Here is a 16,218-nt window from a genome sequence, read left to right as displayed (position 1 = left end):
GTGAGAAAGAGAAACACAGAAGAAGTGAAGCGTCTCCTCAGGAGGAGATGAGCTGTCTGATCCAGGCCGTCAGTTTGGTGATACGTGTATAAACCCCATAATAATCAGCCCGTCCACATCCTCTGCCCCAGCTCACCACACCAGCCAGAAACCAGCGGCCCGGACGGTTCCTGACACACCAGCGGACCTCCAGAATCACCCTGACAGAGAAAGTGATGTGAGTGAGTGACAGTCTGACATATCGTCAGCTGACCTGAACCTTACTGATGCTGACCTGACACGCGTCTTTCCCTCCGCTGCGATAACCGGCGCAAATCATTCTGGGAGTGATGGCGTAACCATAGGAACGCACACAGGCATCTTCACTGACCAATCGCACGTCTACCTTCTGCAGAACATCACTCGCAGCTTCTAACAGAGAGAGAGAGATAGACACAGAGAGAGAGAGAGAGAGAGAGAGACACAGAGAGAGAGAGAGACAGAGAGAGAGAGAGAGAGAGAGAGAGAGAGATAGAAACAGAGAGAGAGAGAGACACACAGAGAGAGAGACACAGAGAGAGAGAGTTAAACACAAATGTCACACTGTCATTGTGCGTCTGTCCTTTTTAAAACATTTTTGAAAGTAAATCATTTGTTTAGCATATGAACTATTCTATCATTACAGAGATTATACAGTATTCAGATGTGTGTGCATATTTATTGTCTACTTTACTTAATAATAATCATAGAATTATGACTAAATATAATTACTGACAGAAAGTTTATATAAATATGAACTGATTCATGAAATCTTCTACAATTGTATGTCTGTGGTCAGTTGGACATCATTTGACATCAACACACACAAAGATAAATAACCTGCAGTTTTATCTTTCACACAAAGATGGCAACAGAGACACAAAAGAGAATCGAGAGAAAGATGGTTCATGTGTTCACCTCCCTCTCTGAGTGCTCCCCAGCCCGTCACCCAGCACAGAAGATCCGGCTCCAGCTGATGTGTCACCGGAGGAAGACAGACCGGATGAGCCAGAGTCCCGGACCACACAGGCCGAACCAGCCGCAGCAGCGCTGCATCATAATCATGCGTCTCATCGTCATAGTAATGATGCAGGTGAATGTGAGACACCCGCACAGCTTCCTCTGTCTGACTGTTACCATTGAGACGAAGTTTACCCAGACACACGGTCCAAACCGACGGGGACGACAGTCTGAAGAGAGACCAGCAGACGTTCAACAGACCAAAATAACCACAGACAGACAGTCAGATGTGGTTGCTTACCTGTCGTCGTAGAAACAGTGGGCAGCAGATATGATCCACTGGCTGGACACTAAAGCTCCTCCACATATGTGACGACCACTGACCTGCAGACTTGCCTGCCATGGCCACTCCCCCTCCACAGCATCAGCCCCGCCCACCACACGACTGCTGAAGTGTCTCAGCCCACAGTCTACAAAGACAACATGTTTACACACACACACACGCAGGCACGCACGCACACACACGCACGCATTCTCACCGCAGAATCTCTCATCAGATTCATCCGGGCAGTCGGTGATGAAGTCACATTCTGGGTTAGGTTTCTTCAAACATGTTCCGTCTCCACACACATACGTCATGTCTGAACACGGCACACCTGTAAGAGTCACGTCACATCAAGCACCTATCTGTGACAAACAAAAGCTCTTCTGATGCGAGTGGGTCTGGCCCAGCTAGCACAGGTACAGTACGTCTGCCAAAGATCTGCTAAACATCTTAGAAAGAGCTGTTGTACATCCATTCTAGATCATAAACATCTTACAGACGTCTTCTAGAGGTCTTTACGACACCTGACGTCTCTGAGACGTTCCGCAGATGAGCAAACTATGTCTTGCAGATGTAAATGCAGAGATCAAACAGTTGTCACGGGTGATGTGTGTTGTTTTGTGTGTTTTTTACTAGTATGTTGTCATTAAGACACAACGATGACAGTGTAAGAGAGAGAGAGAGAGTGTCAGGAATCTTTCACAATAATATTCTTTGACTGACATTGTCAATGTTCAACAAATACAAGTACGGTCAGGAAGACTTCATATGTGTTGTGTTGTGTAGTAGTAGAATTCCTCTCAAACAAACGTGACTTTGTGTGTGTTGTACCATTAGTACAGTTGTGTTCATCGCTGGCCTCGCTGCAGTCCGAGTGCTGGTCACACACTTTATAGTAGTCAACACACCGACTGTCCTCTGTGCACTGAAACTGAGCGACACACACTGAAACACAAACAGACCAAGTTCAGTTGTGTGAGTCATCACTGCCCACTCTCACTGTCTCACATCATTTCTCACTTCCTGTGTAGGTCATTTCCTCAGAAGTGTTCGCTATATGAGACACTTCCACAGAATTGTGGAAGAAGTGAGTAATCAGGGGATTTACCACAGTTTCTCTCGTCCAGGCCGTTGGGACAGTCGCTGATGCCGTCACACGCCGGAACGCAGAGACCGCTGAGGTGACACAGAAACTGATCGGGACACGCTGCACAGTTCAGAAACCACGTGAACATTCGCTTGCGTCAAACGAGAGATGAGTAAACATCACAGGTTCATACTCACGATCAGATTGGTTAAAGATGCCGTAGGTCACCTGTAACCCCGGGCCTGTGAGTGACGCCTCTGACGTCATGGCAACGGTGACGGTGGAGGACAAAAGGAAGATTCTCTCCGCATACGGCTGCAGCACTCGGACCCCACACAACCTGCACACACACACACACATACACACACATGAGACACACAAACGAGCCAGTAATGAGAAATAAACGAGACGAGCGCTGGCCTGCGGTTCTGAATGATCCAATTTCCCTGCGTGCAGGTCTGAGAGTAACCGGCTCGCTGCAGTTCATATCCCTCAAAGGCCAACGTCAGACCGAACTCCACAGACGGCACCTGAACGCACAACACACACACGGAGGACACGTGTTCATGACGTGATGACGAGAGACCGGTCAAACGTTCACAGGTCACATCTTACAGTGAAGATCCAGGTGCAGTTCATGTCGGGGGGGTAATAACTGGGGTAGAAGGGCGTCTGCAAAATCCCCTGAACTTCAGATCTCTCCTTTAACACAACTGTGACAACACAATCTGAAACACAAAAGAGCACACGAGCACACAATCACACACAGGAAAGAGATCTGTCATTAACTCAAACATTTCTCATCAAATCTAAGGTCTTTGCACATACAGTCCGAAATGTTGGTATGCGGCGCTGGTTTGTACGGTGTCTCTGAATGGTCAAAACACCTCTCAAAAGGTTTGCTACGGATGCCACTAACACAGTCCAAATTTCTTTATGATGGACAAAAATATCGGAGGCAGTGTTTAAAGTGATTGACACATGAGGTCGTATTTATTTTTGAACGTTTGCAAATTTCGGACTCGATGTGCAATGGCCTGATGATTTCATCTCATTCAATTACACCTCCAGACTCTTCACTCTCATTTCATTCTGTTTTTATTTCACCTGAACACTATTAAGAAAAACAACCAAGTTGATTCTTAAAGGAGAAGTGTTAATCTGATGAAAGAGCAACGGATGTTGAGAGAGAGAAGGGGATTACCGCGGTGAGGCCAGGCTCGAGCGCTCAGAGAGAAAGGATCTTTATAATGATACAGGCCCTGTTTCCACACCACAGTCATCCACTCATCAGACGACAACACCTGAAGCGTCCGCTCGGACCTGCTGCAGCCGTAAAGACTGACACACACACACACGTTTGACAATCCTTCAGTAATCAATTCATCCATGTGATGCGTGAACAGTGAAAGATTTCCCTCACGAGGTGATGAGGTGTGCATCTGTCGGAGTGAGCGAGTTGTAGATGACCAGTCTGTCCCGACACTCGGTCAGGAGCCACTCGACCCTCAGCTCGAGCCGTGAACCCACCGGAGCCCTAAGGTGCCACAGACAGGACGAGCGCTGAGTGTCCGGCCCCTCCAGAATCACTGCATCTGCGGAATCCACCCACTTATAATGATAACAATCTGTGAAGACATTCATAGATCAGCAGACATGAGCGGCCGCGTGTGATGGATTCAAAAACTTGAGTAATGACTACTTTGAAAAACGTCACTGTATCGAAAATATCAGCGTGTGGAATCTGAAGATAATCGCGACTGGAGTTTTACTCTGAATAAACTTCTCTTTTCTCAGACGGGTTTTTTACATACACGTGAAGAGACAGCGAATATGAAGTCAGTTCTGTACTTCAGCACATTAAATATAAACGTCTGTAAATAACATCTGTGTCAACACAACGTGACTTTATCTGATGCCTAACAGAAGAAACACACCACACTCCAAATCCTACAGTAAAAGTAAAATAACAAACGGAAGAAAGAAAGAAAATCATAACGTTTTCATACCAAATGAAGCTTGAAAAAGCTCTATGACTTTGGGGGTGGTTTCTGGAAGGTAAAACAACAACACAACACATTAAACAAACAAAAACAAATAAAGGTTGGTAAACGTGCGGCAGATGAGATGATGATGAATGTTACCGATCACACTGAGAGATGACAGAAGGATCTGGAAACCTTCATACGTGCAGATGTGTTGTGTATGTGAGAAGCGCTGCAGTTCTCTGTGCAGACTCTCATTGACTCGCTGAGCGCTCACATCATCTCTCTGACTGCTGGGAACCGACAGAATCAGCCAGAAATGTGCCACCAAACTCCCGTCTCTACACAACAACACAACATGAGGCTTGTGTACGGTTCAGGACAGACACACGATGATGATGATGATGACGTCTCACCCGAAAGCAAACACCAGCGTGGAGTTGAAGTATCTGGACAGATCTGTGGACTTCACCAGCTTCTCCACCTGTGAACAACTCTTACTGTCTCTAAAGAACGTCTTGTGTAATCTTTTCTCACCTGACCAACCTTCAGAATTTGAACTCGGCATAATTCGTCAAATAATGTGTAACACAAATAGAGATGTGTATGTTTATTACTTGGCCAATACATCAGAAAATGAATGTGATCACATAATGCCCATTACTCACTAAAGCATTATGCCCAACACTGATATCTGATCACTGATGTCTGATCCTTGATCTAAGATCATCTCTGATGTCTGATTACTGATGTTTTATCCCTGATCTATGATCACCTCAGAGGTCTGATCCCTGATGTGCTGTGGAAGGTTTAGTCTCACCATGTTCTGCACACGTTTGGACTGAAGTGTGAAGTCAGAGCTCTGGTGAATGGACAGATCTCTGGTGTAGTTGTGATTGAGTATGGAAACACTGGCGGTGTACTGCTGACTCACACGTGCCTCCAGAACCCAAACCCTGTACTCTGAGAAACAACAACATCCACACGCACACATGACAAATGTGCTTCTGTTTATAGACCTTTTAGTTTATAGTTTAACGTTGGAATTTGTTGTTAAACAAGTAACAATAGTATGATCCTGATATCAGCACTAAAACCATGACTTTTCAAATCAATCCACCTCCCTCATAAAGACCCTGTAGCACACGTTTGTATTTAGTATAGTAAACAGCAGTAGGCCACAGGCATCGGCGACTACCAGAAAACATATGTGCACTCATACTCGGTCTTTAAAACATACAAGCTGCCCGAGTAAATCATAGTATTTTATAGTAATTACTTGAATGTGTGAACATGCACTGCTGTATTCTGTTGAATGAATTAAAGGGATTTAATCAACTGTATGAACAGCCTGCTGATGCATTCTTTAACATTTAAGGATGAAAACGCACATCTATACATTTTAGCGCAGTTTACCATGGTAATAACACTTCACTATATATTCATGTGGGATGCTTTACTCTCAAGAGGCCTTCCTCACCAATAAAATACCAGATAAGAGATGAAGATGCTGTCAGCAGGATGATGATGATGATGATGATGATAATAATGACGGAGTTCGAGCGACTTCTCTTCTGAGCTGCACGCGACACCTGCGCATAATAAACACACATCAGACCAATCATATGTCAGGAATCACACATCAGACCGTCGGACGTCTCTTACACGGTTTTCCGGACTCGGATTCGCCACGATATCGTTTTCAAGCTCCATCCCTGAACCGAACCGAACCGAACCGTTATCTCGGGTTCCGCTCCATGAATCTCAGTGTGAGCTCGTGAATCTGCTCGGATTCGTCTCATTCAGATCTCACACACATGTCGCTTTCTTCACAGGTTCATGTTCTCGTTGAGCTCGTTGTGTTTGTCTGTCCAAAGTTCACGTGGATCGATAATATTCTCTGTGTGACGAGCGCACTGACCAGGACAGAGCGCGCGTGCGTTATGATTCTGATGATTTTAATAACGGATCTCTCTCTTAACGACAGTCACCGCCCAGCGACGCATCACCTGCACGTGACGTCACAACTCACCTGTGCACTCCGCTGATGCTTCTTTCTTTCTTTCTTTCTTTCCACTGTATTTACGTGAGCTGACTTGAGGTTTGAACTTCTTTAATACAAGAAAAAATATATATATTTATATATATATGTGAATATCAATTAAATTATTATTACCATCCTATACATTATTTTAAACCAAATGGTAACATTTTGAATACATGTAATAGAAGCTTTCATGTCTGATTGAGGTATTGATATTCCAGATATTGATTTGTACAATACTGCTTGCAAATTCGACATCGACACATAAACAGCATCATATCCTATATTTTGTAATACGTCTGTGACCATTCTTTCATCAGTTAAACTTTTCTGTATCTTTATATTGCCAAAGAATTTCTACTTGAAATGGCGGTTACGCAATGTAACTTTATTCATAGTAAGTATACTTCCTAGTATACTAAAGGAAGTGTGGAAACAAAAGAGTCAATTTCTTTTGAAAAAACACGTTTTGCTTGTGAATGTCCATGAGCCACAAACAAAGATCTGAATCCAATCCAATGTTTTATCAGTAAAGCATCACTTTATGTTTACAGAGCTGTTATATATGCACACTGATACAAACCTCTGTGTGTCTTTAATCCAGACTGAAACCTACTCAGAATAAAGCTAAAACCCGCACACACACACACATTTATTTATTCCACAATAGCAGCACACTGTAATACCTGACACGATAACAGACAAATGAACGGATCGCAATAAAGCGTAACAAATTAATGTCTTGGATTACAATCCTAAATAAAAGATATATCTATATATTAATACAGCGTATGAGGGTTATAATATTATTAGCACGCTTTAAATGAGCACATGAAATCTGAATCTCTGCGTTCACAAAACAATTCTCTCTTTATTAACTTTTCATCTTTTCCTAAAACGCTCACTGATGCTTACAGTTGTAATCTGAGAGAGTCTTGACGTCACACAAGAACAGTAAACCGCAGTGTGACATGCAGCTAATCTCGCATGAATTCTGCATTAATTTAGGACATTTTCAACTGGCATGTAATCGTCACTAGAGGGCTCGATCATAGCACAGGAACTTAAAAGCTTCAGGTCAAAGTCTATGTCGGGGATCAGACGGATGGGTCCTGGCACAAGATGCATCTGCTCCCAGCACAGCAGGAGGTGTTTGTCTGGGAACAGGAGGGGGTGAGGAGGCAGATTCAGAGGACTGGGGAGCTCCGTCTCCTCCATGCTGTCCTCAGCCCCCGCGGCGAACCCCGAATCTGGACTCTGAGTGTCCTGCCGGAGCTGCTCCAGCCTCTTCAGAGAATGTTCCAGCTCAGACATTTCGTTGTTCTCCTCGGCACCGCGAGCGACGTCGGCAGTGTTCTGCAGCACCTCTCCCGGGCCGCCGATGCCCCCCGCGGGGCCATAAGAGCAGTGCGCCGAGCAGGGTTCCAGAGTGTCCATGGGCCCATTTGAGCTCTGAGACAGAAAGTAGGTGGAGTTTGAGAAGTTGGAGGTTTTGGAGGTGTTTTCCCATCCGTCCCTCAAAGCGTCTCCATGTCTGTCCACGAGACGAGAGTCGAGAGCGTCCTGAAGCTTCACAACCTCCACAGGACTGACAAACTCAGAGTCTGCTGCGATGAAGTGATCAAGAGCGAACGCTGAACCCAGCCAAGACTGAGACACACAGAGAGAGATTCCCCCCGTCAATCAATCTGATCAATATGACATGTTGTGACTTTATGAGGTCTTATGATACAGTGGAGACTACACAGAATATGTTTGAGTCTTTAAAAATGCACATATTTCATATTTACATTATAAACGAAGTCCTGAAATGAACAAGCAACTGAAAAGAACTCACTTTGAAGTTTCCTGTATGATGCGAGTTTAAATCGGTGAAGTATTTGCTGGGATCAGGAATATATGAAGAACGCATCTTCTGCAGCCTGAAATGATCAGAGATGATGTGTTCTGTTTATCTCACATTCTGACGTTTCTCTCAACTGTTTACAGAACAGTGTCACGCACTCACCATTTGCTACTGTAATATTTGAAGAAAAGGCTGAGGATTAACATGATAGCGAGAGCCGTTCCTGTGAGAGTGATCCAGATGACAAGTGAAGACCAGTCCAGCTCCAGAGAACCACCCGGAACTGAAACCAACATCACAATATTCATCAAACATTTAGTTTCTCTCAACGCTTTTATTATCTTCACATATGATCAACATGTTATTCTGTGTGTGCGTTTGGCCTTGTTTGTATATCCCGGTGGGGACCTTAACCTGAATACACACCAACTCATTGGGACTCGTGTCACTGTGGGGACCAATACTGAGGGCAAAAAACCCTAATACGTTTTTAAAATCTAAAAATGCTAAAAAGTTTTCTATGATCTTTAGGTTTAGGGGATAAAATATACAGTTTGTACAGTATAAAAATCATTACGCCTATGGACTGTCCCCACAGAGATAATAAACCAGATGTTTGTGAATAATTGAATGTTGACAGAACACATGAACATCAAACAAGAAGTTTGTCATATTAGACATGTTCTAGTTTTTCCAGCTGGTGTGCAATGAAAGAAGAGAATCTGCTGATTTCATTTCATTAACTTCTGTTATCCAATGTTTTGCTCTGTAAATCTTGGTGATTTTTACAGCGTTCACCAGAGCGGGGTCGTGTGTGCAAGTATGATGATAATGATGATGACACTGTAAAGACTTTTTTGTTGCTTACATCACTACTCAATTTACTTCTTTACTATTTTTCAAGGCATCATAAACATTAGTAACTCTGTAACTAGTTTATTTCTTTCTTTCCCTCTGATGTGTTATTGGCTCTTACCAATCCTAGCGGTCCAGTTGTACTCTGTGCTCCAGTCGCTCCAAACGGCGGTGGATGAACCGATGACTTTGGCTCTCACCCTGAGAACATAGCGCTGATCTAAGACCAGTGAATCCTCTTGAAGCTCCACATGAAGCCCACTTACACGAGTGCCTTCCACATCCTGCACACACACACGTCTTTATATTTTCACATCTTTCTATGAAAAGAAGAGATGTGTGAACAGAGAGAGAAGCAGCTCACCGTCCAGTTTTGCTCCTCAGATCGGAACTGCAGCTCAAACTCATGACCCTCCAACATTCTATTTAGAGGAGTTCCAGGACTCCACGAAACATTTAACCCGTCCATCTTCAGATCCACAGGAGGAAACACTTTCACTACTGTACACACACACACACGTTTATGCTCAACATCTCAACACAGGCAACGAGAGCTGATTCAGGCTCATATTTACCATCATCATCGGCTTTGTGTTGTTTTGTCTGAGCCACAGGATTCTTATAATTCTCACACGTCACATTTTGAGAGATTTTGGTGCCAGGAATGATTATTCCACCCTTAATCAGAAGAAAGAAAACAACACTAATCTTCTGTTTCTGTTCTCTGTGCTTGTTGATGAAGAAAAGATCAAACTCAACTCACCGGTTTCTTAAAATCAACACTGGCCGTGAGGATGTTGACCTCTGAACTCTTCATGGTCATTCGCTTCGTATCACAACAAGGATCGTAACTAAAATCAAAAGAGACATTTTATATTTAAAATGAACAAATACAACTGCAGCGTGGTTCATGTTCATTGTTACTTACACTTTTTGAATACACACACGCAGGGTGCAGTTTGTGTCGGCTGTGATGGAGGGGAGATGTAGTCTGGAAATGTTCCACACGCATGTGAATGTGTTGAAATAATCATGATGACACTGTAAACCTACAGACAAACACAAAATAACTCACATCTCTCTGTTGATGTTTTCTCATAGATGGTGTTATATGTATTTATTTCTACAGCACTTTCATAAATACAGCTCAAATGACAGAGCTCGACATTAACGCTTGTCCAAGAAAAGTGAATGTTTTGTATGGGCACGTGAGAGAGACCGGACCGGACAAGTACCGTTAACTTGACAAAAAAGAATAAGTGCCAGAAAAAGAAGAATAGGAATAGGTGCATTAGACATTAGACAACATATCAGACGTTGTATTTTATCAGTTATCTGCCTATCCGTGGGATGAACTGAACTTACACATTTGTTAAAGATGACAACAGACGCTTCGTATTTGTTCTACAACAGTTTGGCCTGTGCTGCAAACTTTAAACCTCTTTAATGGAGGTGACCGCAGCGGAACTTATACAATTATATTGACACTTCAAATGATATATCATTTTTGATCTTCAAACAAGTAATATTTGTACTTAGACAAGTGAAAGACAAATTTAATTTGCCAAAGGACAACCACACGACAATGCTTAATGTCAAGCCCTGTATAAATGATCATTTATCACTGTTTGATGTGACAGATTTAATGTCAAATAAATGTTATCAATACATTTGATTTCTATTCTAACTGTTATTTCACGTTTAACTCACACTTCTAACTCTGAAGGAAAACGTCAATTTTAAAAGAAGAGGTGTCCCCAAAAGAAGGTTCTGCTCACTTTTATGTATCTTACTTTGATCTGTGAGAGTTAAATGGATCATCATCATCATCAGAGACAGAATAAGCATCCTGGCCATCTCCTCCCGGCACACATTTGTAAGTCCTCTTCAAGTCAACCAAAACTGAGAGAGAGAGGAGAGAGAGATACTTGATTCTTGGTCAATGCCGTGTAAATGACAGAGAGAAGATTCAGTTTCTCCCCAAACACCTTCAACAGTGAATCAGAGAGAGGTGGAAAAACCCAAAACCACAGAGAGAAAGAGACCAGAAACACACACACATTTATAGTGACATGAGTTGTGGATATGACATTTACGCTTAAACAACAGGAAATGAAAAATGAGTGGGAGGTCTCCCTCTCTCTCTCTTTAAAATAAAGTGAAAAACTAATAATCAGATTAATAATATTGTAACATGATATTGTTCTGTTATATGTTTTAAATAAAAAAGAATGATATGAAGAATGCGCTCAAACTTAAAATCCTTTGCTTATCTTAGCATTAAAAACCATCACATCCTGTAACACTAATATAACCTCACAACTCTGTGTGTGTGTGTGTCAGGGTCACACATTTCCGAGCAGGAGCGAAGCTTTACAAGAGAAGTGACCACAACCTGTGGTTGTGGCCCTAAAACCTATTTCTATCTATCTATCTATCTATCTATCTATCTATCTATCTATCTATCTATCTATCTATCTATCTATCTATCTATCTATCTATCTATCTATCTATCTATCTATCTATCTATCTATCTATCTATCTATCTATCTATCTATCTATGTCTGTCTGTCTGTCTATCTATCTGTCTATCTGTCTGTCTATCTGTCTATCTATCTATCTATCTATCTGTCTCTCTTCTCTCTCTCTGTGTGTGTGTCTCATTCTTCAGTAGTTTTGTTGATTTGGCAGTGTGAAACGGACGCAGCACATCTGATGAAACACCTGTTTTTCATGTGATGGGGAAACACCTGAACCGATTTCACGTCAAACAGATTCATTTTAGTCTTTAGGAAACACAAGTCTCAATCAGAAGGCTGCATGTCGAGCGCAGGTGAAAGACCTTTGAAAGGAAGCATTCGTTTCACCCCCTATCATTTCCACCACAAAAAAACAAGACGGCACTGAACCTGATTTTGTTTTGAAATGAGAAACTGTTTTCAGAGATGAAGACTTACGAAGAGTTTGGTTCCAAAAAGAGAACTCAGTTTTATGATGTTATCATGTTTTTATTGTGTTTAATTGTGTTAGTTTGCCGTATTTTTTGTTATTATGGCTCAAATCAAAACAAACCAACTGCGGTTTGATTGAAATTCATTGGACTGTACAATAAAAAAACAAGATTTTGGAACAATTGATCTCATTCTGGAACCAAACTCTTCGTATACGTTGTCTCTAATTTTGTTGTGAATCACATCCTTGAAAACGGCTGTTTTCTACATTTGCTAGGACGCATTTCTCCATTCTTTGGTGACTTTTGCAGAACTCTTCACACAGTGAGCACAACAGTAGTATGTGTGAGCTAAACTGTGCATCACAAAATGCATTCGTTGACCACTTCTTTCAAATTTCATGAATTATTCTCTCATTTAGACCTCTATGTACCTACAGACTCATTTGCTCATTTACACGTCTACCTACTCTTTTCAAAATTGTTAAACTTGAGTTCAAAACAATAACAAAATACAAAAATGAAAAGAAATGTTTTACTTCTACAATGATATTTGATTGAAATGTTTTTTGATTCTAAAAATGAAATGCTATCAAAACATTTGGACCAACCACAGATGATTCCCATTGTAGCTAAAGACCTACACATGTGTCACTCCTTTGTGTCATTTCATTACCATCTAAAAAAAAGAGGAGAAATAAGGAACCATTTGAATTGAAACATAAACATGGACCAGGCTATACATAGAGAAGTGGTTGAAAGAGGAAGAGGAATACGTATGCGCGGTGGAAGAAGAATAAGAGGAAGATCAAGAGCTGTGGTCTCAGATGAGATCAGGGCAACTATAATTGATCATGTAGTAAATCATGGTCTCTCAATGAGAGTACAGCCAAATCTTCAACACTCAACAGCGGCATCTATTGTTAGAGTTCTCTGGCAAACCAAACAGGTAAGTTGTATTCTGCAAGATGATCTTTTCCAAACCTTCTTGTGTGTAATTGTTTATGCATTTCTGCTTACTGTAGGATCCAACGGTTACCTCTCACATATCTGAAGGAAACGGCAACTGTTGACATGGTCACAGAAATTCGAGAGAGTGTGTTAGCAGATATGAACAGGACCAGGGAGAGGACACGATGGACCAGCGAGAAGACTAGATGAACCAGCGAGAGGACAAGATGGACCAGGGAGAGGACAAGATGGACCAGGGAGAAGACTAGATGGACCAGGGAGAGGACAAGATGGACCAGGGAGAGGACAAGATGGACCAGGGAGAAGCCTAGATGGACCAGGGAGAAGACTAGATGGACCAGGGAGAGGACAAGATGGACCAGGGAGAGGACAAGATGGACCAGGGAGAAGACTAGATGGACCAGGGAGAAGACTAGATGGACCAGGGAGAGGACACGATGGACCAGCGAGAAGACTAGATGAACCAGCGAGAGGACAAGATGGACCAGGGAGAGGACAAGATGGACCAGGGAGAAGACAAGATGGACCAGGGAGAAGACTAGATGGACCAGGGAGAGGACAAGATGGACCAGGGAGAGGAAGAGTTGGACTAGTTAGACCAGGACAAGGGAGAAGGAGAGGTAGGGGAAGAGGAGTAAGAATGCGAGGTGCTGTTCAAAGGAGAGTGAGAGCTGTTGTCACAGATGAAATCAGAGCCACCATCATAGACCATGTGATAAACCATGGTCTATCATTGAGAGTGGCTGGTGAAAGTGTCCAGCCTAATCTCAGACCGTCAAGCGTTGCTTCCATTATCTGTATTTTTCAACAAACCAACAGGTAAGTCATGCGTTTGATTAGAGCTATCAATGCAGTTGCTATCTACTGTATTAAAATATCACAATGTGTGCTGGCCACCAGAAGTTACAAATACAAATATATTGCATTTTTGTTCTTCTAAAGGACACAGCAACTTCCTCCCTCTGGGGGAAGAAGAAAGCTTCTCAGTGAAGACCAAGAACATGCCATTGTAGGATGGGTCATTGCTGACAATGCAATAAAACTGAGAGAAATTCAGACCAGAATTGAAGAGGACAACCTGGTATTCCAAAACATGGAAAGCATCAGCCTGGCTACCATTGCTCGCACTCTGACCAAACACAGAATTCGAAATGAAACAGTTGTACACGGTCCCATTTGAGAGAAACAGTGATCGGGTCACAACTTATTGTTATACAGCTGAACTCCTCATTAAAGAACTTCATGGAAAACATGTATTTTCATTCATTTCTTTGTGTATCTTCAGCTGAATTTGTTATAAAATCAACAGAGAACACACTTTTAGTTTTGATGTTAATATTGAATTTTAATAAATGCATTATTAGAATAAAATGCTGTGTTTCATTGTGCAGTGATAACTTAACGGTTTCGCCAGCATAATAGCGTGTTTAGTTTGCTGTGTCAACTGTTTTGAGAGCTGTTACCTGAGTTTGGAGAAATGTACCAAATCGATTGAGAAAAACTGTATTTATTCATATACTGATGAATCTCTCTCACTAACCCTGAACTTCGTGACACTAAAAGATCACATCTTGTGGAAAACTTACAGTTTTTCTCGATTGTTTACACAAAAATATTGGTACTTGAGACACAATGAGCTCAACATGTAACTCATTCACCAACCCGCTGAACCAATTCTGCTAAACTACAAGCACAATTCCTGCTTTACACTCACATTGCAGATCTAAAACACACTTTTTTCAAAACACTACACACAATTCTCTGCATTTGGCACAATTTTCGGGCAGAAAAATCTCTTGTTTTCACAAGGAACATTCAAATATGAACACTGACTCATTACATGTGTAAACACCTGTCACAAACGCCTAAACCCCTTCTCCAAGCTATAGAAGACACATGTGGAGATATAACAGCTGATGCTTTTCATGACTGGACTGAGAAACATTGCTTGTGATGTGGATGAGGTGCTGTGGTCAGACCCAAACCCAAGAGAAGATGTAGCATCGTTTTTTACTGTAACTGTATACAGTCAATTCTTCTGTTGTTTTGTATGTACACCACTGTATGTGCAACTTTGCGTTGGTTGGGATGTACACTGTACACTGTTTTTGTTGGAAAAATAAAATATATTTGTTATCGTGTATTTGTGTGTTCTGACTGTAAAACTATTTTATATATATATATATATATACTAAAAATATTTTACTACACACTTATATATGTACTATCTGTAGTAAGTGTAACACTGAACCAAATAAAGAGCAAAGTCATTATGATGAATGGAGAAGTGTTTTATAAAGAGCACATCAGTGTTCAACTGGTTCTTATAAATGTTTGTTCATATGATGGTTTGTGTGTGTCATTTGAAAACTAAATACCATTTTGAGAAGAAAGAACATTGTTTTGAATGTGAAGTTTCATTTTGCAGGAGAATTGAGGGGTTTTGCCCATTGTGTGTAGAGTTCTGAGAATATGAGGCATGCTGTCATGATTCCGCTATCATGTCATGTTTATTCTTGATCTTGCAGCGGAGTCATGGCATAGCCTTAGGTTTTGTGTGAGAAAGACATGGCTTTGTTTTGATAGGGGTTAGGGGTCAGCTGTGGCCTGATGGTTAGAGCGTTGGGCTTGTGATCAGAAGGTTCTAATCTCAGTGCCAGCAGGTCATGACTGAAGGGCCCTTGAGCAAGACACCTTACCCCTGATTGCTCTGCAGTAATGTGGCACTGTATAAAACTACTTGTAAGTCGCTTTGGATAAAAGCGTCTGCCAAATGAATAAATGTAAATGTAGATCCTGTAGATTCTTGCTCTACAGTTCACTAGATCTCTCTTTATCAGGACATATGACTCAGTCTGGACTCAAAATATCAACAACGCTGTTGTGACTTGAGATCAACCCCGAGACGAAAATGTAGAGGGAAGAACAGCAGGCGGAAGATGAAGTGATGATCAGAGTTTATTCAAAATCATTGTTGTGTTTCAGCGCTCGGTCAAACTTCATCTGACTTAATGCATCAGATGTTATAATACCAATAAACACTGCTTCACAACAATTCATCCCTGTGTCTCGCTTGATGCTATTAAAGACCACTGGAAACACTTATCGACTTGTGAAGACAACACAAAACAGCATCCAACATAAGACTAACCAACATTAAGAAAGGTCATATATAG

General features: G+C 41.8%; 2 protein-coding genes across 4 annotated transcripts in view; both read right to left on the bottom strand.

Moving 5' to 3' along the window:
• Positions 1 to 6: 6 nt before the first annotated feature.
• tmprss6 (transmembrane serine protease 6) lies at positions 7 to 6,247 on the bottom strand. Its single transcript, XM_079461151.1, is given in 19 exon segments — positions 7 to 170; positions 172 to 200; positions 275 to 411; positions 937 to 1,208; positions 1,280 to 1,448; positions 1,518 to 1,634; positions 2,135 to 2,248; positions 2,412 to 2,510; positions 2,588 to 2,730; positions 2,811 to 2,920; positions 3,006 to 3,118; positions 3,595 to 3,731; positions 3,814 to 4,018; positions 4,400 to 4,441; positions 4,535 to 4,716; positions 4,792 to 4,859; positions 5,196 to 5,338; positions 5,856 to 5,967; positions 6,041 to 6,247. Coding segments are annotated over 19 exon segments (2,373 nt in total). The 5' UTR covers positions 6,089 to 6,247; the 3' UTR covers positions 7 to 37.
• A 540-nt stretch (positions 6,248 to 6,787) lies between these two features.
• LOC306896842 (interleukin-2 receptor subunit beta) overlaps positions 6,788 to 16,218 on the bottom strand; it is an 11,514-nt gene continuing 2,083 nt past the window's right edge. The window contains exons 2-10 of one of the 3 annotated variants that reach the window (XM_079461150.1): positions 10,914 to 11,022; positions 10,049 to 10,169; positions 9,884 to 9,971; positions 9,696 to 9,798; positions 9,485 to 9,621; positions 9,242 to 9,404; positions 8,428 to 8,548; positions 8,257 to 8,341; positions 6,788 to 8,069 (exon numbers count right to left, since the gene is read on the bottom strand). In XM_079461150.1, coding sequence (XP_079317276.1) covers positions 7,419 to 8,069; positions 8,257 to 8,341; positions 8,428 to 8,548; positions 9,242 to 9,404; positions 9,485 to 9,621; positions 9,696 to 9,798; positions 9,884 to 9,971; positions 10,049 to 10,169; positions 10,914 to 10,977 — 1,533 coding nt within the window. In that variant the 5' untranslated portion in view covers positions 10,978 to 11,022 and the 3' untranslated portion in view covers positions 6,788 to 7,418. Of the gene's footprint in view, positions 8,070 to 8,256; positions 8,342 to 8,427; positions 8,549 to 9,241; positions 9,405 to 9,484; positions 9,622 to 9,695; positions 9,799 to 9,883; positions 9,972 to 10,048; positions 10,170 to 10,898; positions 11,202 to 16,218 lie in introns of those variants that run through there. The other 2 variants (XM_079461149.1, XM_079461148.1) reach the window with 2 other exon arrangements.

This window comes from Barbatula barbatula (genome assembly GCF_947034865.1).
Source record: "Barbatula barbatula genome assembly, chromosome: 7".
NCBI lineage: Eukaryota > Metazoa > Chordata > Actinopteri > Cypriniformes > Nemacheilidae > Barbatula > Barbatula barbatula.
Note: the sequence above shows the minus strand (reverse complement) of the source record. Positions and strands in the feature narration are given on the sequence as shown.